Raw genomic sequence first — 21,436 nt, 5'->3', positions numbered from 1 at the left:
CACTGAAATATAGACAGAGGTATACACCTAGAAGGGGAAAAATTAGTTCTCTGGAGTAACATAACCATCTTATGACACCCTTTTGGAATATTATCTACAAATCATTAGTGTTACACTTTCAAATTATAGGCAGAAGTAAGAGCATTTCACATTAATATTTGTCCTTTGGGGTCAGTGACCATGTCAACCCAAATCTGACCAATGAGACAGGTTCTGCAGATTCACAACTATCCCAACAATTTTGATCTAACCCTAGATTGCTCCCAGACCAAGGGATACCCCCCAAAACAAGCAGGTCTTGCTTCTTAATCACACAAAATATGTCCCAATGAAGCTAATATACCACCATTTATGAAGAACCTAGCTCTATCAGCTAGTCCCCTAAAGGGCCCTAAGAAATTGCTTGGAGAAATTGCTTTTCCTTTGATCTCTCATTCCAGAAAGGCATAGTCATGAAAAGTTCACCTGGGACTTCTCCCCATGATGGGCTTAATCACCCCAAAGCAGCTGGAGCCAGAGAGTGCTAGGGCAAAGTCCCTCTCTGACCAGCCAATTCCTACTGGATACAGAACTGTACCCACAACTCAGATTTCATGGCTCTGGAGGAGAAAGGTGGTGTCAGCAATAGTCATCAGGATACAACATTGTAAACTGACTATACTTCAATTAAAAAAAAAATAGTCATCAGCATTAGTTCTTATCTCACTTTGAAGTTTGCAAGCTTGGTTCTCCTCTGGCTTCCCTCACTATATACTGGAGCTCTTATTTGGATGATGGGAACAGTGAAAGTATTCCTAAGATGTCCTCTGAAGTCAGGCCTCTTCTCAGAGTCTATTTCTGAGACTTTAATTTAATAAATAGAACTAAACCAATGTGCTATCAACTACAAATGAATTCATATGGCTGGGCAGAATTTAGAGGTTTGTCTTCCACTTACTTGGGCCAAATCAACGTAGAAATATGTATGACTATGAATGAGATCCTATCTACATGATAAAAGTGATTTAGTGACCAAGGAATCGGCAATCTCTCTCTCTCTCTGGACTGTGATGTCAGTACAGTCACCTAGCTCAAAAATACTCCAAACCAAAGTATTCCTGCCAAGCTTATGCCCATACGTACTATTAGGGGTCTTACTCCAGGATCTCTAAGAAGTGTTCCTAAGGGTCAAGGGTTGTCCTTGATAACTCAAAAGATATTCTTTTTGACTTGGTAAGAGCAGTTCCTCTTTTACTAACTAGATTATGACCTTAAGAAGATGGCTTCTCCTCTCTGGACCCTAATATACTTTTCCACGTTTCAAAAAGGTTGATGGTCTCCAAGGCCCTTCTAGCTCTACGATTCTATGTGCATATTCATTTGCTTGGAATTAGGTCATCTTTCAAAAATCTTTAGTGGTATATGGAGCCACTCTAACTTGCAGTGAGCCAAAGTGAGATTAATAGATTAATGGTCACCTCTGCTCTCGGTGCTTCTTTGAAACAGATCCACTACTGCTTGGCCTGCAGCAAATCCAAAATGGAAAAGAGGTAAGATAGCCGGGTTTTTATAAACCACTCCAGAGAAACCCAAACACACAAATAACAGACGTATCATGTGTTTTTAAAAGGTACCTTGTGTCTAGGTCTGTGGTCTGCCTATCAATCATCTTGATCTAAGAACATCACGGACCAGAAAAGGGGTGAAAGAGAAATGTATTGCACAGATTCCATTATTTTAATGGGCTAGAAGCAACCAGCCAGGTGGGAAATGTGCTTGATTAGGTCAATCAGCTTTGACTGGAGAAGAGGTTAAAATAAAAGGTCCAATCTATTGTGGCCTTTTGTCTAATTAATACTTACTTGATTCAACTGAGCTTTCAAGTTACATCCAATTGTTTGATGTCACATAGATGTGACCACCCAGTGTTCGAAGTATTACTATTTGGCTGTTTGCCACCTCCCACTCCTTGCAAGTTGATTCCACTTGGATTAAGGACAAGAATGTGATGAGATGAGTAGCTTGGTAATAAAGTTGTTTATACTAAGTCTAAGGCAAGGTAGGCAGAATGGGAGTCCTTAGAACAACACTTTTTGATAGAGTAGCTTTATGTAGTAAACCAAGTTACAGATGAGGTAGATAGTCATCTGCTATCTCCTCCTGCTTAGGTACACCAAGTGAAATAAGGAACAAGTGGATCACTGAAAGCTGCTCACAATCCAAACAGGTTCAGCCTCTACCACCAAAAATATGAATAACACTGCTAGTAATAAAATAAAAGTAAAATGGACTAATTGGAGAACAAGGCTGACTTCGGGTATTCTTTGGCTGGTTAGATGTTATAATAACATGCAATAATCTATGAAGTGAGCCCAAACAGGAATGATAAAATAGAATAATTGATCCAAAGGGATTTTGAGCAATTTTAATTTCCTTTATGTCTTTCTGTGTTTTCTAAATTTTCTACAATGAATATGTTTTGTTCTCGATATCAATAAGAAAAATATTCTAAAGGGATTTAAATAATACCCCATGGGATGACCATTTTGTTAAGTTACATTTGTAGAGTACAGTAAAACCTCAAATAATCAGAACCCAACTTAAAGTTCATTAGCATTTGGCTTTCTTTTTCCAATACTCCATTTCAAGAAGAGTCAGCTCATAAGAAAATAAGCAGATATAACAGATGTGATGAAACTAATTTAAATATCTATTTGAAAACCTTGTTTAAATTGTGTTTTAAATATTTTGTTTTGTGCAAGGACTATAAGTAACTTAGGAAAAACATCATCTTGAAAAACTCATTTTGATCTCTCTTAAACACCAGCTCAAGCTGCTGTTATTAGCAACAGGTAAATAGAAAAATAATCAATTGTATGTAAGAAGCAGGCTATATTCCACTAAATAAATCAAATCATACATGAAAGTAGAGAGAGTTTTTCTTCTCCAGAAATAGTTAAAACACTAAGGCAAATTGAAGAAAGCTTTGTTTTGGTCAATGCAGAAGGCCTTAATGAACAAGTGTCCAAGAAAGTATAAAGGTTCATGATAGAATCAAGCAAAGGAAGACATGATCATGACCAAGACAGGACTAGTAGGTGAGACAAGGTAGGCCTGGTTGACATGCTAGACTAGAGAAATACTAAAGAGGGAACTAAGGGATAGGGTCAGATACAGAGCTAGAGATCACATTCACTAGATCTTGTGGCTCACTAAAGTACTTTGGCTGCTCAGTCCTCACTTTGTAGGCCCTGCCCTGGGACTATACTGTTCCTGAGGTTAAATTACTGGACGATGTCTGGGAGAATCCTGATCCATAGAGCCTACAGCTGCAGCCTCATTCCCCTACCTTGCCCCCAATAATCCTTACATATTCATATTAGAGGGCCGTGCCTCCTCCTCTAGGAGAAGTAAAGTCCTGTTTTGAGTTGGTACCTTTCTTTGAAACTTCCCTTAGGCTTTGCCTCTTTCTAGAAGTCTTAAAAGCTCAGCTTTGGACAGAGACCTTGCCACAAGTAGAGGATGATACCTCCTGTCTCCTCCTCCTCCTCTGTCATGTCTAGAAAAAGGAATTAGAAACTCAGATCCAGGAGGTTGAAAGGCAACTTGAGCCTTTTCTGCATCCTCTTGAGTAGCTTTAGCGTAGTAAATAGACCACCCTGAGGCTGGGAGAAGTTAGCTTCTGTGAAGAGAGAAGTCGTCTGAGGGCACCTTGACTGAAGGTTGAGGGAAAACTGCTGGGAAGAGCTTTTGGCTCTAAGTTCATATTCAGGGTGAGTTGATAATGGAAAAATTAAATATTAGTGAGAAAGGTATCAAATTATACCTTAGGCATTTCTTTCTTTAAAAAGGCTTGTTCTAAAAGAATTAACTGGCTGATATATTTGGGTTCAGCTGTTTTAATAAAGAGATTATTTTTTATAATAAAAGAGAGGAAAAGCTTGCTTAACTATTTTAAACATGCTTGTGACTTAAGCCTTATTGCTTTGGTCCATGTGACTGTGCCAAGCCACTGCCAATAACCCCTTGAGATCTGGAAAACTAAAAGCACAAAGTAAAAACAAATGTTAGAAGGGCTTTATTTTAAGGGCAGGGGTAGGGGCTTGAAAGGCAGGGTAGGCAGGGGAAGGAAGGGAAAGTACCAAACTTCAAGGGAATTGTTCAATTCAATCTACGACTTCTACACCTTTCACTCTGACAATATCTCTTACATCTCTTCTGTCATGTTCAGAATGTGGCACTGAGGCCCAGTGAGATATTCACCTAGCAAGGACAATTCAGTTATGTTGCCTAGATTCTCCTTACTTAGACGGGAAACGAGACCATGACAGTTTGGGAAAGATTTCGAGTAGTAAGCAATAAGAAAACAAAGGAACTTCTTAGCCCTTGGTTATCCAAACAACACAATTAACCAGACTCTTCTCCTCCTCCCGTGTTCCCTATGCATTCCAGCCAACTGAGGTCACAGTGGACTGGGATTCAGATGTATGTTTGCTGGAAGATTTTTTTCCTGGCACTAATCTCATAGTATCTGAGTTATAAATTATGCTCATTAAATACTTTCTAGAGATTCAAACGAAATGAAAAAAGAAAACAAAGTGCCTCCTACTTTTTTTTCTGTGAAAATAGAGACCTTCTTATCTTAGTCCAAGTAGGGCCTGCTGTTTTGGAATGACTAAACTTGGAGGTGGGTCTCTACCCTAATGGTTCACATCCATTGTAGTTTACATTCAAATGGCCTTTTGGTGATAGCTGTGCAGTGAGCAAAGCTTATTAAAGTTACTTCTCAGGGACCCCCTTACACTGGCATTAGGCCTGAATAACCCTGGAGATTGGTCATCCTCAGAGATCTAGTCATTCACTAACTTCTTGCCCAGGCAGAACAATTTGTTGAACTGGAGTGAGCGTTTCCATTGCCTCACCCAGAGAAGATTCCAATCTTGGCACCTTTTGCTCCTGGGTGGGAGAAAAAAGAAAACAGTCAGTATACCTTCTCCATCCTAGACCTTTCAAAGGATTTCAATATGAATGATCCCAAGCCCCACAACACCATGATACTCTACGAACAGCTTGCAAATTGCTAAACTTTCCTGGATTGTTGAACAAATAAATATTATTACATTTGTCAGGATTGCATAATTACAATGGCATACTGTTGCTATTTACAAGGTTTTCCACAGATTTAACAAAAAAGAGAGGGCATGTTAATATATAGGTAATTCTCACCTTCCTAATGAGATGTGTCCTAAACATGTATAAGTCAATTATTTCGAATTTGGAATAGAAACTGTTACATATGTGGTGGTCAGGTTTCTAGGCCAGTCCACAAAGGCTGATTTAACCCACATGAAGCAGTTATATTAGTGCTCTGGCAGAGGTCCTAGGTCCTGAGAGTAGAAGGAAAAGTATGCTTTCTTCCCATTATTTGGGTCCAAGGAAAACCCAAAGCAAAAGTTTTAAAGGAGGAGGGGATCTAAACTGACTTTCCCACCCTCATACTTCTTTCCACCCTTCTCCCATGTCCTAGGGATCCATTGCTCTTGTATTGTCCCAAACCTTCCACTATGACCTGCCCCTATTCTTTAAAACTGCAAACTTCTTTATTTCTCCCACTCTCAATCAAAATGAAACTTCCCAGTCCTCCTGAACATCTGAGTTCATCTTCATTACGATATGAATGATGAATTTCCCCTTACTCTCCAAAAGGTGTATCTATGGTTGAAAGAGGAGATTTGTCAACCCCAAATGAACCCAGTTGGTGAAATTTTAGGGAAAGTAACCAGATGAAGTAATAACTTCTAGGAAGTTTTAGGAAGTGGTAGATATTGGAGGACAGGAGGAAAGAGCTACTAAGTAGATGGCAGGGCACTGCCTGAAGGCAACCCCTGTAGCCAGTTCACCAAAGCTGTGCCCCTCTTTCACAGTATCTTTCCTTCCACCCTGTCTGACATCACAGTGCTCTCTAAAGTTTTCAAGTTTCTTCCCAATAGCTCCCATGATGGCAGCAGTGCATGAGAGGCATTCCTAGGTCTTGTAGGTCTTTTATAAATTGGGTCTGTCTCACTGAGTCACTCTGAAAATTCATAGAAAGTTGGAAACATTCTGGAATAGGTGGTGTTACTGGGTGACATCAACACAAGACATTTAAGGAGAGATAAGCGAGATGTCTGGGAGCTCTTAGATTTAGGTCAAGCCTTCTAAAATTTGTCAAGGGTGCTCGTTTTGAGGACTTTTGTGATTTGCACAGCCTGCCAAGGACATTGTGGTCAATTCACAAGCTGATTAAAGCACAAGTGCTAATGAGGCCAGGATCAGAGGTCAAGTCCACTTTGGAGCCAATTGGCTTCAATCTGTTCCATATACCCACAGCCCATGGAATCTTGCCCCTCTGTCAAGGGGATCCAGATAAGTGAGTGTAAATGGCCATGGCCACATCATCTGCAATGCTGAAAGCACTACCAAGCACACAGCCAATGATGGTAAGTCAGCTGCAGCGTCTTCTGCTGCAAACTCCAACACATTCTGAAGAATGGAGAGGTTCTTATGCAGTGCCTTCAATACCTGTGCCACTCTGCCAAAGAGAAAACCCTTCAAGAGCTTACAAGCCCTTTCCTGCTGTGAGAGAGAGGCAGAGAGACAGAGACAAACAGAGATAGAGACTGAGACACAGACCAAGACTGATTGTGTGCTGTGTGTCTTGGAGGTTTCCTTCCCCACAGGAAAGACTGTCCTGAAAATTAGACGAATGTGTGTCCCAGCTGCTTATCTGCTTGTATTGGTCAATAGGAAAGAACAGAGCCCGGTCCCAGGTAGCAGGGTGGCAGAGGGTGATGCAGTGGGCTGTAGGGCCACCACATGCTCAGTACTGAAGCCTTCTGAAGCATAAATGTTATGATTCTTAGATGTTACCTATGATTGTCACAGAAATGAAGATGCACCGGGTTTTCTTAGGCAAGAAGCAGTCAGAGAGCTGACAAAGTCAACAGAGACTGGTGGGAATATAGGAAGTATGTGGATGCCTTTGGTAGTTGCTGCTAGATTTGTGATTCTTCTGGAACATGCTAAAAAGACAAGGGAGCAGGAGTGTGTGGATATGCCCTAATGTTCACTGCAGAATCTTGTGATTTCCAGGAATATGTGGAAGGAGCAATGGGTCTAAGGGCTAGTGTCTCCATGAAAGAGAGACTAAGAAAGCAAGATAAGAGAAGAGATACTGACAGGAGCTCAATAAAGAAATGGATTCCTCAGGGAGAATCCCTGATAATTAGGCTGTTGTTGCTGCTTCAGAATGATACTATTCTAGTAGGGGAGGAGGGAAACTGTCCTGAATTCAAGCCAGGCAGTCAAAGAGTTGCCAGTCTCATTTTGATTGTCAATGCCAACCTCAGAAGCAATTGGGAAGCGCCTCCAGAGGCAATGACATAAATATCCCCTCAAAGATGATCTTGCCAATAGATCCCGGGAAAAGGGAGTCATTGCCATATTGCAGTGTTGCTTAGAGAGACGTGAGTCTCTAAAGACCTGAGGTGGCTCCCCATGTAGCCCAGGTGCTCAACAATGAAAGAGAAAGGTGCACCTGCCTGATAACCGGATAACAAGGCCAGCCTTGTTAACATTCAAATATGTTATCAGTGCAAGAGGCAAGGATCTCTCACAGCCCAGGGCCGCTGACCTCCCTCAGATGCATTTTGCTCTGCAACAGGCCTCCCTGCAAGGTTTTGCACAACTCAGTGGAACTTGGAAATTCACCAACTCCATTGCATTCTGCCAACAGTGTAGGCTGAGACTGGCACCTGTGCCAAAGGGAGCCCCAGCTTTGAAAATCTGGCAAGCTCCTGGGCTCTGTTTTCCTGCTCTGGCCATTACTTTATGGCTTGTTTCTCACCAGCTGCCTTTCTGCTTTTCTTCTTTGGAAGGCTGCGATCTCCACCGGTTGCAGGCCATGGCCCACTTCCCTGCAGGGCAGGAGAAACACGAAAATCATTAGTGAAGAGAGTGCAGCAGAGAGGGGCAGAAAAAGACTCTAAGCGTGATCTCCACTTACCCATCTTTGCCCACTGGTGGAGGAATGGGAAGAGGCTTGGTGAAGCCTTTTTTTCCAACCAGCCAGAAGGTCTCTTCTGTGCCTTTGCCCTTATTAGAGAAAATATGGAAAATCTTAAACATGCTCTAACCAATTTTCCTTAAGAAGTCCTTCTGGTCAATAGGGTGCAAACATTCTGTTTGGCTCAGAAACTTCCACTGCTTTCCTCTTGTCACCACTCCCTGGAGTCTTCCTTCCTACATGGCTTCTTTGCCCTATATACCTAAGGCTCAGACAAGCTCTGTAAGCTGCCACGGTAGCCAGATGAAAAGTGGACAGCATTTCAAGCTGTCATACATATGTTTTGTCTATCCGCTGCCACACAGCTCCATCTTTGGGAATGTGTGGCTGTTTTGCTTCATAGCAACTGTATGCTCAGTCGAAGATTTTGTTTGTCATAATTGCCCTGATCTTTTGGCACTGGGCAACTCATTGTCTTTTGTATCTAGAGTACATACGTTCAGTCTATCTCCCCCCAATACTCCATCATCCAACGGCTCTCACAAAACCCAAAAAGGGCATAGAAATGGAAAACACACTGTGCAACTTTGTTTTGAAGCCCGGGGCATCCTGGCTGCTTTGAGAAGTCTACATTTCTGTTGTGTGTTTTTCTTCAAGGTAGAGAGAGACCCTAGGGGGACCTCCATCTACAGCTCAGTTAGCTGGTTGTCGAGAATCACAGGTTTAAGAAAAAGGGAGTATAAACTCAAGTTCATTGCCCCAGAGCCTTAGTGATGACCTTAGAATAGCCAAATTTTCTGTCTCTGCTCTGCCCTCCCCTCTTTCCAATCAACCCTCCTCAACAATGGGTTTCTCTCTCTTCCTTCCAATTCTCTTTTGTCTGTCCTCTCTTTCCTCCAGTCTGTAAGGCAAAAATGTGTTTACTAAGACTGAGAAAAGTAATGGGATGTGTTTTCAACTCATTAACCTGAAATATGGTCCTACTATAGGCAGATCTCATTTGAAAGAGTTCTAAATTGTTTAACTTAGAAATTCCAATTAGGTTTGCCCCTTTTAAATATCAAATCCACTGTACTCTATATTACATCACATATATCCATCATTTAACAATAATAATAACAACCATAATAATAATTAGCACATTTAATTGGAGAATCTCAAAATATTTTGCAAATGTTTGGTTCAAGGCTCTGAACAAGCCTCCCATGAGGCAAGTAGGAAGAGACTACCACTACAGGCTAACCTCCATGAACAGGCAGCCAGCTCACCCTAAACCTCAAATAATTGGGCTGTTTGGGGCCACTCTGTTTTCAGAACAGGTGAGCAACTTGAAAATATACTCCCATCATTCATTCTTACATTTATTCCACCTTCGTGGTGCCAGGACTGGGAACAGAGAGATGGTTCTGTCCTTAAGGAGCTCACAGTACAGTTAAATAAAAACAACTATCAGGCCATGTCTTGGCCCTCAACAGAAGTCCAACTTTTCTGTCTCCTAAGCTATTTCTTTTCCTCACAGCACCTACTACCGTGTCTTGTATAGAAAAGGTGCTCAGTAAATAGAGACTGTTCCATTAACTGGAACTCACAACTCTTGAGTACTTGGAATACTCAAGGTGTTATTGGACCTCATTTTGGTAAAACATCCTCTCAAAACTTGACCCCACCCAGCCACATTTGACTATTTGTCTTGTGATCCAGAGGCTATCAGGACAGCATGCCAATCCCCAAGGGAGCTTTGCAGATGCCAGGATTGTCCAGGTATTTGGGTGAGTCCTAGGACACAGTGGGATGCCAAACCTAATGGTTACAAAATAGGATGGGAGTGTAATGGACTCAGGCAAGCTTCCAAATCAAAGAGTATGCTGGGGAGCTCCAGGGACTCTCTGAGGTTTTGGAGCCTGTCCAGGAGAATTCTTAGAATCCTAGTTCTCTGTTTACCCACCCTACTTCCAAAATTCTGCTGAAGGGAGAGAGAGAAGGGAGAAACAAGGATGCAACAAGTAAAACTTAAACTCTGACTCAGTATCAATCCCTAGGCAGTCCCAGAGGACCCCCCCCCCCGTCCCCAAATAACAGCACCTTACTTTGAACTGACACTTTTAAGATGCTTTGGCATCTCTTGTCTTATTTAATCCTCACAAAACTCTGGAAAGTAGGTTTATTATTAAGCTCATTCTGCAAATGGGGCCCCTGAGATTCATGGTGATAAAATGACTTGTCAATAAGCAGGCATAGTTGGGACTTGAGCCTAACTCTACCATACTCCAAATTTCATTTATTTTTATTATGACTTTGCTGTATTTTATTGATGTATAATGGACATACAACATTATATTAGTTCAGGTGTACAACATAATGATTCAATATTTGCATATATTGTGAAATGATCACCACAGTAATTCTAATGTCTTACAGTCCAAATTTTAACAGTTCTTCCCTCCACACCGTATAGCTTTTCCAGCACACTGGAGTCAAGGGGCAGGTCTAGAGGCCAAAAAGCAACTGTGAGAAGTTTTAAAGCTTGTGATTAATGAGCTTCCTGATAATCACAGGTCAAAAGAGGCCTCCATGTTGAGAAATGGAAGCACAGAGAAGATGAAGTTACTTGTCCAGTGTCACACATTGAGTCACTGATGGGACAAGAATTACAGACCAGACTTTCTGACCTTCATGACTCTGTCAATACAACCTCATTACTTCTTAGTTCAATTGCTAGTGTGCATGTGTGTGTGTGTGTGTGTGTGTGTTTACATATTCGAACGCATGCATGCTCGTGTGTGTGTGAAGAAGGTTGAGGGTAGGGATGGAAGAAGTTGTGGAAAAAGAAGAAATCGCAAATAAAATAGGACTACTGCTTAGAGGCCGAGGAATCAAATACTATTTAGCCCCAGAATTCAGAGACAAGGTCAGAAAATGCCCACCTCTGGCAAGGACAACATAAACCAGCTGAGAGCAACCATTTGGGAAAATCTTTTCAGAGTGTAAATCTACCTAAGTGGCCCTGGCAAACATATGTGATAAGCCTAGATACATACAATGTCTCAACAAGGAGCTTCAAACTTGTCGGGAAAACAGTACCTGAAACAGGATTCATTCATGTAAGAGGAGGTGTAATAAGATGGCTTATCAGCAAGCCATTAGGAGAAAGATATTGAAAAAAGCAGAAATGGTCGGTTAAGCACTGATGGTTGGCTGCCAGGATAGTACAAGAGGGAGTTGGAGTGGCAGAGGGACAGCTCCCCAGAAAGTCTGAGCTTTGCATCTCTAAATGTGTCCTCCTCTAAGCTTCCTCATTTTGGCCTCATTCTTTGTACCCCCCACCCACTCAATTACTCAGCCACTCTCTGTTCTCTTCCCTCAGCCAATCCAATCCATGCCTTTGATTCCACGAAGGGAAACAACTTAAAGTGTCATCACTCCAATGAAGGAGATGGGATTAGGGGGGAAAGAGTGTTGTTGTTATTGGATCCATGCCTCAAGCTTAAGAGAAGAGGCTCTGATGGAGGAATTTTAAGCATCAGCTAGCTGGAAGGAGAGGATGTTTTTAGCCATCAGCTTTGAAATCACACCTGGCTGGCCATCAAATGTGGTCCTTCTGACCCATGCTCTAGAGTGATTCTTGCTTTCCTGCATCAGAGGGTGAATGAGAAGTAGAAGTGTCAAATTAGAATTTCTGAAGTGTGCTGGTGATATGGTCTTATTGGAGATATATCATATGCCCCCAAGGGACAAGGACTCCTCTGTCCCCCAGTCCCTACTACGTAATGTCCAATACCTGCTTCTGGTGGGGAGCTGGGGGTACAGAGATAAAAAGGATTTCCCCTCCTCTCTCTTCCTTTTTTTTGGGTCTTACTTCCTATCCTTATCCTTTTTCTCATTGGCCTTTCCTTTTCCCTCAGTCACCCTCTCTTCTCTTTCAGTATCTCCCTCTCAATCACTCTTTCTCAGGAAGCTCCTGCCACCCCAATAACCAAAGTCCAACGTGGCCTTAGGAGAAGCCTCTTCCTGCCTCTTCTCCAACTTGCTGTAACACATTCCTAAATTCCCTCAGGTAAGGCAACATATGAAGCTGCAAAGGGCCCTTTTAAAGTAGTCCTGCTTTTGTATGAAAACCACCCAAAGATGTGATAGTCCCTTACTGGTGTTTGGGGGGCAATAAAAACCATGGGAGTTGGGGCATAGTTTTCCTTTTCAGTTTCAAAGGTGGTCCCTCGTCAGCTCTTCAATTCTCTCTTAAATGAGGGAATCTGTGTCTAGTAATACAGGGAGGCAAGTGTTTCAGGAAACCAAGCCACCCTTGTCCTCCTCTGCTAAGAAACGAACAGAATATAGAGAGAGATCACAAAAGCCTTGGGTGATTTGATTCATTGCCCAAGTAATATCATCGCCCCCGTCATATCTTTGAGTTCTCGGCAGAGGTGGAAAAAAACCTCTATCCCCTCTGACTCATCTCCCCTGCTAGAAGATATTAAGAATCTGTTGGATGTGACAAACTAGGACTAGCCATAAAATTAATTAATTGATCAACTAGAATCAGGCCTCCCAAACCTTTGACTTCTAAAATCCCTTCATATGTAAACTGCCACCATTTGAGGAAGGGATGCCAATGACAGAAACGAATTGTGCATCACTCAGTGACTGGATTTTGCTTTGCCCAAGAATAATCACTGAGGAAATAATATTCACACACAATGGTATCATAGAAAGAGTACTGAATGGGAAGTCAGGCTTCCCGAGTTACGGCTTGATTCTTCCATCAACTGACTGTGTGAACCTGATCAAATAGTTCACCTTTCTGGGCTTGACTATTCATCTGAAAATAAAAGGGTTAAATTATCAAATCTCTAGAGTCTCTTCCAATTGGGACAACCAGAGGCCCTGGGGTCACCCAGAGGAAGATGAAAAGAATCCAGTGGAAATGCCAGAAAAAAAGGGAGATTATTTTAATCCTGAATCTCAGATCAAGTGATAGTCCTAACAGAGAAAAGGCACTACAAAATGTTTGTCTTTCATAGGAACTAACTTTATTCCTCCTGGTCCTCTGGAAAAGACTTAAAAACCTCTCTGTAAACGGAAGTGGGGAGTCAATGCTGTGGATGAAAAGTCAGAAAGGGGGCCACCGAGCAGATGGACAAGAAACCCAAACTCCCCAATACTGTAGTTTATTAAACAATGTTTGGCACTGCCAAATATTAAACGAAATAGAAGTTAGAAAACGTAAATAATAGTGTAACTCACTGAAATGCCAATTTCTTGGCAATTTTTTAAGAGAGAAAAGTGCAACTCATAGTCTGCAAAAATGCAGAGGGACTTTTGACACTCCTTCTCACGGGAGCCATATTCTAAGGAGATGAAAACTGACGCAAAAGGGGACAATCCTTTGAGAACCACAAACAGAGCTGGAAATTCGGCTTGAACTACAGCTCCGAGTCTCAGACACCCAGGTAAACTCCTTCAGCAGACCGTGACCTCTCCAGAAGCAGGTGTGTCCAAGTGGTTTGATCCCAAAAAACAAAAGGACATTATACCTTGAGCTCGGTCCTTCCTCGAAGCTCCACTTCATAGCCCTCACTCAGGGTTTGAAGAATTGTCACTGTGCTGTGACTGACATGAATGCGATAAGCTGTCAGAGAAAGAGAGGCATGACTTTGGAGTCCTTTGGATAAAATCGGTGAGAAACTATTTATGTAATGAATGCCCCCCACTTCTAGATGAACTAGACCCTAAGCCAAACCTCTGAGAGAGTGAGCTTCAGTTAGGGTTTCCCATGAGGAGGAGGGGGAGTGATGGCCTTCCTTACCAGGCCCAAATAAAGCGTTAGCTGTAGCACCTATCAGCCTTCTAGACACTCTCTCAGGTGAAAGGCCATGCAATAGAAAGGTGTTAATTTAACTCGAGGACTGAGACGAAGAAGCCAGCAACCACTACTTTGCTCTCAGCTGAAACGTGACCTCCTCTGAGGGAAGTTAGGTTTCAGGAGCCTCTCTCACAGGCTGCTGCTGGGGCTGAACTCCCAAAGTTTGCATAACCTCCTTAAGAGACAAAAGGCTGTCTTTTCCATATACAACTATCTTCCAACATTGCTGTACTTAAAATAAAACATCAGTGAGAAGTGTCCCCAAACCTCTGTAAACATGTGGTGACTGTACGTCTCTAGCCGTTCCTTTGGTAGGTGCATCTAGCCAGGTACATGCATGAATATATTATTTTCCAACTAATGATCCCATCTAGGGATAAGAGATTTATGTGAGGAACTAGGACAAAACTTTTATTTAGAAATTGAGTATAACTCTTTACTGAGGAACAATCATTTCACTGAGGTAGGATCCTTGACCTTCCTGAAAACTGTCTATCCTACAAAGTAAGACCTCATTCAATTTGAGCATTCAATAAAAGTCCAAGACATTCTCACACTCACTTGAGAAAGTAATTCTTTTAGGAGCTGAGTACAATCTGAGTAGAAAGGCATGGCTGAAAAGAACTGCAAGAAATTTCTGCTGTGTGTTCTCACAATGACTTTCTTTCTCTTGACAGCTCAGTATTGCTGTTTGTGTCTTCCTCACTAACTCATGGTCACCCAAAAGCCTCTGCTCCAAAAGAGTTGTCCCATTCTTAAAAATCACATGCAAATCTAGTGTGCCCCTAGCCAGTCCTATGTGGGACATTCCAATGGCATTTGGTCATGAGGGAACCTTTCAATAGAAGAATCGTACTGATGGGGAACACACAGCTCAAAAAAGAGAGATCACTCATCCCAACTAACATCCAGTTGTGTGACAAGGAGGATCACTCCAGGGGTGGGTCACTAGTCACTTCCATTCCAGAATCAGTAGATTCAACTGAGCATAAAGGAGATATTGATGAAATTGATTAAAAAAATAAACATGGCATGTCCTAGTCTCATATCCAACATGAGGTTAGAGGCTACCTCCTTACAGATCTGTGATCAGGTGTGGCACTTAATGCTGTATTTCAATCACAGTCATTAGCTTCCAGAAAAGCACTCTAACCAGTTCCTTTAGAGAAGAGACCACATATGTATGCTTCTTTGTGCCCCTCACAATGCCTTCCTTGCATAGTCAGTGCTTAATAAACACCTGCTGTGCATGATTCAGTCCATTTTCTCCTTTCTAGCTGATCACTGGGCAAGGTGCTGCCTAAATCTGAAAATTCACTTTCTGCTCTCAGCACTATATTTGCAATGTGAAATGTGTGGAGTTTCCCTGGTGCAGACCAGAATATGACTTCAGTCTTCTACAAGCTTACATCAGTCCAGAATACTGTGCCAAATCTGCATTGCGGTTCCATGATCAATTTCACTTCATCTTGGGTTGCACTTCAAGAGCAAAGTTATATGCATACAGCAGTTACTGGATGACTACTTCCATGGCCTCCGCCATGTCTGTGGAGTTCGAAGACTTTCCCAGATGTCAGAAAATTTATTCTGACAACAGCCTCTAAGTTCCGTGCTGCCTCCTTAATCATGGCTGCACAGGCTAGATTGACTAAGACTGGACCCATTGTGCAAGCCTGTTTCTGCACATGAGTGATGAGGAGTGGGGTCAGGCAGGGCACCACCCACTGTGATATAGGCTACCATATCATCAGGGACTAGTTTGAGTATATTGCTGAAGTTTGGGAAGAGCCTGTCTTGCTTAGTAGCTGCCAGAGCCAAGGCTAGTAAGGACTTCAGTGTTTTTTAATATAAAATCCCTGAAAACTGTATATAGAACCAATTGTTCTCTATGCTTTTTTTCTACTAGCTTGAACAAATCGCTTTGCTCAACCATGATATAAGTAAAGAACATTGTGATTCTGACATTGCCTTAGTAGTCACAGAAAATAACTAAGAAATAGTAGCCAGCAACAGACAAATAGCATAATGGTTTGTACAGTTTTCTTCTCAAAGTGGGAAATAAATGGTATCTTTGATATCACGCTTGTTTTGATAGAAGCTAAGGGTTTTATATACAGGTAAGTTGAAATTAACTATTTCAGAATTCCAAGCTCCTTAGATTGAGGGATTATTTCTAGCTAAATTCGAGGGGGCTATTTGATGAAGCCAGAACTCCTGGGGTCCTAACTAGTTCCAAAAGAGGACAAGGGCAGCAAATAGCAGTTGACTGGGAGGCAGCTGTCTCCACAAACTAGCTGAAAACCTAAAAATGTCAGTCCCTTACCTATTTCTTTTTCTCAACATAATGTTCCCAAAGCCACCAGGCTGGCCAATTTTTTCCTTTACCCAAAGGATTTTTTTTAGTTGTTTTGATCAAATTGTCTGGCTTTTTCAGTGTCACCTAGCTACAGCTTCATTTCTAGAAAAAAAAAAGGTACTTGTTCAATCCAATATCACCCCCTACTGGTTTGCCATTAGAGACCAAACAAAAAAACAGTTAAATCTCCTTAATCTTCTCAAATTATATTTTATTTTTCTTTAAAACAGTGAAACATCAATTAACCTGTTCTCTTTCCCCTCTCATGATGAAGAATCATTTTCCCAATAGTAGAAGGTTACCATCCCTTCAATCCCTCTATAGGTACTCACGTAACCCTGTTGATTCCATCCGAGAAGCTGTATTCACAGTGTCTCCAAACAAGCAGTATCTGGGCATGGTGAGGCCCACCACTCCAGCAACAACCGGCCCTATAGAGTAGCAGGCCATTGGAATTACATCAACAGGTATGCATTCAAAGCTAATAAAGGTGCACTGCCAAGGGAGGGAATGTAGCTGCATAAGAGAATAAAACCACCAAATAGCTCTGGGAATCTTAAGGAAGTTTTATAATGAGTAATGAACTCTTTGCCCCTCAAAAAAGCAAATTTACAACAATGCAGAAATGACTACCCTTCTGATTTATACCTTTGTTCCAAGCAACAGTTACACCCAAGATGCTTATATCTGCCAACAGAGACAAATAAGCATTAAACCCAATCAGAAAAGCCTAGGCAGGGACTCAGGACCCAAACATGTTTGTTGCAAGGAAAAAATGTCTCTTTCTCATAGCTTAGAGTTGGAATGAAGGATCTCATAGGGCTCTCTGTCTCCCGAATTGTGTCTCTCAAGAGTATTATTACTAAGACAGTTGGTAAATCTGAAGAAAAAGTAGAATTGACTTTCAATCATTTGTGTTAGGGACATGGAAGAGTAGTATATAAAGATAATCCAAGAATGTTTTCTCTTTGTCCTTAGAATGGTTTTTGTTCTTACATTTTAATATGGCCGCATTAAGAATTCAGAGTGTAAAACTTACTTAGAAAAAATTTCAGCAGCCACACTAAAAATGTAGTTCAGGAATATCTAGAAATTTCCCCACCTTCACCTTTCTGGTCTCTGCTGTTTCTATGTGAAAATTATTCAACATTTTCTTTTTGCTATTTCCTGAGTTAGAGAAAATAATTCAGTGATTTTGCTTCAAAAAGTTTTCTCTGAACATTAATTTTTAACAATAAAAATAAAGAACTACAAAGCTTATGTTTCTCATTTTAATTCATTTCTCACCCATTCAGAAGTATTCATTGAGCACTGAGCTAGGAACCATGGAGAATAAAAAATAAATGTAGTACATGGTCTCTGTTCTCCAGGAGTTTAGAGTCTAATTAAAGAGAAAAGACCACCAAACCAGAAGCAATTAAACAACAAACGAAGACAATGTATGGTTGAGGCAAGATTAGGGTACAGGCAGAAGTGTTATAATAGTTTAGAAAATGAGGGGTTGCTGATTAAGACCTGATTCAGTCACTTCAATAAAAAATAAAATAAAATAAAAATTTAAAAGACCTAGTTCAGCCAAAAAGGGTCCAACGGAGAAGGTAAGACTTGATTTGGAGCCTTGATGGATGGGCAGGATTTGAGTAGAAGAAAAAGGACGTGAATCAAAGGTTTGTGGTTGGGATTGGGCATGGGATTCGGGGAAGCTCTTAGAGAAAGCAGTCTGCCTAGTTCAGGTGGCTAGGGAGAAACTAGAGACAAGGTTGGCTATTGGATTGTACAAGATGGAGGACCTTGAACCACTAGAGAATTTTGAGCAGGGAATTACATTATGAAAATTCTTTTCCTTTTCTTTTCTCAGATCAATGTACAGAATGCATTGAAAGGGGAGAAGATAAAACCAGGGAAAACTGTTAAGTGACTGTTGTAGTAATTCAAGCACAAGGTTGTGAGTATTGGAAAGGAGGTGATGATGGATGGGGGGTAAAACAGGGTGATAAAAGAGAGACATTATGGAAAGAGAACCAACAGATGTATTGACTCTCTGATCCGCAACTATGAGGAAACTGGCATGGGCTTATGAGATTGTGCTGATTGTGGGAAACAGGGACTTGAAGTTTTAGATATGCAGAATTTGAAGTAATGGTGATTCTTCCAAGAAGAGGTGTTTTGGGAGGGGCTATTAATGTGAAACTGAAGCACAAATGAGAGATGAAGGCTTTTCTTGAAAAGAAAATACTGAAAACCTGCTATGTGCTAAGCATTCAGGATACCAACATGAGTAAGATATGGTTCCTGCCATCAAGGAGCTTATGTTCTAATGGAGGGACAGACAAGTAAACACAGATTATGATGATGACTATAAGAAGGATAGATATAAATAAATAAACATAATTTAAAATAAACCTAATGAAAAAGGGAGTGGTGTGAGGGTATAGCTCAAGTGGCAGAGCACATGCTTAGCATGCACGAGGTCCTGCATTCAATTCCAAGGACCTCCATTAAAAATAAACAAACAAACAAACCTAATGAAAAAAAAGAAAGATGGGTAGAAAGAAGCAAGGGTGGAAGCAAGAAGATGCGATTGCAGTGATCTAGGCCAGAGATGCTTGTGGCCTAGATGTGAGTAGTAAGAGTCAAGAAGAGGCAAGACAGAATCAAGAAATATTGAAAAGGTAAAATGTTCAAGACTTAATAATTGGTTGAATGGTTAAGGTCAGGGTGAGGGATAAGTCAAGGAGGATGACTCTCAAAATGAACTGAAATAGCTAGGTGAATGGTGGTAACACCAACTGAAATAGAAAATAAATACAGGAAGAGGAGGAAGTTTACATGAGAAGAAAATAATTCTGTTTTGGATGTGTTGAGTCTGAGATCCTTGTAGAACATTCATGGAAATGTCAGCAGCAAGTTTGATATTCGTCTTGAATATCAATATGAAGCTTAAGGGAGAAGACATGCGCTGAAGTTGTAGAGTTGGAAGTTAGCATACAAATGGTAGTTAAACCATAGATGTGAATGAGATCATCCAGAAGAGTACATAAGGGGAGAGAAACAGTGGATGAAGGACAGAACCCTGGGGAATATAAATACTTAAAGGACAGATCAGGACAGAAGGGATTACCAGACAACAGTAGAAAATGAAAGCCAGGTTGGAGCAGGTTGAGAAATGAATTAGAGGTCAGGACCTGCAGAGGGCAAGAAGACCACAACTCAGAGCTTTGCAGAAAAATGTGGGAGCAGCTACAGTTAGCAGGAATTGCTAAATGAAATAGAGAAGAAGCAATCAGAGAGTGGGGAGCATGTAATAAAAGGCAACTGAGGAGAGTTTTAGGAAGGATCGTCCAGAATATCAAAGGCTGCAGAGATAAAGGCAGACAAGGACTGGGAAAAGTGAGAGCTGAAGCCAGATTGCAAATGGGCTAGAGAGGGAGTGGATAGTGAAGAAATGGCAGGATAAGTGTCCATCATCTTTTTAAGAAATTTGGTAGGAAAAGGATAAAAAAGATGGGGGAAGAAAAGGAGCCTAGAAGAGGAAAGCAAAGATAAAGAGGAGGGAAGGAGGGAAAGGAGAAAGAGAGGCTAGTAGGTGAGATATCTCTGAAGAGACCTGTGAATGCGAAGATAGATGGAAAGGGTACATTGAAGGAGAGACCTTCAAGCAGGCGGGGAGGAAGAAGTGTGGGAGGAAACTACTTCCTGAATTGAGATTTGAACTAATTAAGTGAATGACCCTAAATACAACATATGCAGGTTGATCTTGTATCATAATCAAAAATGGAAATGTTGGCTCTAACAAGAAAAGTGGACTGAAAAGTTTTGGTACCTAGAACAAGGGCTGCTGCCCATGGGGATAGTGCGGGTGCTGGGAAGAGAGAAAACTTGGGTAGAGGTGAAAGAATGATGCAGCACTAGACACCTGGATAATCCAACTACCCTCTTCCTTCCATTTCTAACCTTCTCTTGAGGTGCATGGGAACGCCTTCTCGTGCTTTAGCTGGTGGTTGTTACCTGAGTGCAAGCCTATTCGAATCCGGACTGGTACCTCCGGCATGTGCCGCATCTTGAAGGTACCCACGGAGCTCAGGATATCTAAGGACATGTTTGCAATCTCAGCTGCATGCCTCCTGCCATTCCTCTTTGGGAGGCCTGAGGCCACCATGTAAGCATCTCCAATGGTCTCTACCTGGAAATCGGGGGAAACAGAATTAGCAAGCAAATAACATTTGTGTGTGTGTGTGTGTGCATGTCTGTATGTGTATGTGTGTTTTCACAGAGCTTAAGTGGTATGATGGAGGCCAGGTGTTCTTATAAAGTAAGGAAGACAGAGAGAGGCTGTTAGTGCTTCTGACAGTGCACACTGGAATCACTTAAGAAGCTTCATATAAAAAAAAAACTGACGTCTAGGTCTCATACCCATAGATTCTGAAATACACGTGACTACTTTGCAGGTACTGGCTGGCCCTAGAGAACTTTCAGACTCCCAGTAATTCCTCAGGGAAAGGAAAAGCAAGATTTCTGGGACAGTCTGTGGATGTCCATGGGGGAGCACCCTCGGAGAAGGTGCATATGGTGCTTTCCCAGCAAGCATTTCTCTAACCAATTTTGGGTAAATGAGCTAGGGCAGCCCTAAGGCAAGTATAGGGAAAGGGAAAGGAAGGAAATAAAAGATTCTGTTCCTTCTGCTTTGCCTTGCTAATCTGATGCAGTTAGTTTTGCATTCTTACTGGGTATGAGAACTCAGTCTTTTACCACCAGCTACCTCCCCCTCTCCTTGTGATATTGTACTAGCAGCTTGAGCTGGATACCTGTAAATAAAGGCAAATCTGTGCTCTTTGTCTTCCCCACAGAAGTATGCTCACTCTTTTAGGTGACTAGTAAGTTGAAACTTTTCAAGTAAATCCGGAAGATAAGTAAGCTGAACAAACTTCTGTGAAATGTGCCAGTCAGACTCTGCTAGGATCAGTTTGGATCCAGTTAAAAATCTGTGTTCTCCTAAAGAACTGCACTCACATAGTGCAGTAGTTAATAGCATGAAACTCTGAAGTCACACGGCCTTGTTTAGAATCCCAGATGCACCGTTTACAAATGGTGTGGTCTTAGTCACATAGCTTAACCTTTCTGTGCATCAGTATCCTTGTCTGTAAAATAAGGATAATGACAGCACCTACCTCACAGAGTTTTCTAAGGACTAAATAAC

At 41.5% G+C, this 21,436-nt stretch overlaps 1 protein-coding gene across 1 annotated transcript in view; it reads right to left on the bottom strand.

Moving 5' to 3' along the window:
• Positions 1-4,841: 4,841 nt before the first annotated feature.
• Positions 4,842-21,436, bottom strand: part of GUCY2F (guanylate cyclase 2F, retinal) — a 101,390-nt gene continuing 84,795 nt past the window's right edge. Inside the window, exons 15-20 of the mRNA XM_072956336.1 lie at positions 20,248-20,422; positions 16,572-16,670; positions 13,555-13,649; positions 8,024-8,112; positions 7,846-7,934; positions 4,842-4,935 (exon numbers count right to left, since the gene is read on the bottom strand). Coding sequence (XP_072812437.1) covers positions 7,847-7,934; positions 8,024-8,112; positions 13,555-13,649; positions 16,572-16,670; positions 20,248-20,422 — 546 coding nt within the window. The 3' untranslated portion in view covers positions 4,842-4,935; position 7,846. The remainder of the gene's footprint in view (positions 4,936-7,845; positions 7,935-8,023; positions 8,113-13,554; positions 13,650-16,571; positions 16,671-20,247; positions 20,423-21,436) is intronic.

The sequence above is a fragment of the Vicugna pacos genome, chromosome X (assembly GCF_048564905.1).
Source record: "Vicugna pacos chromosome X, VicPac4, whole genome shotgun sequence".
Classification (NCBI taxonomy): domain Eukaryota; kingdom Metazoa; phylum Chordata; class Mammalia; order Artiodactyla; family Camelidae; genus Vicugna; species Vicugna pacos.
This window is presented reverse-complemented; position numbering and strand designations above follow the sequence as displayed.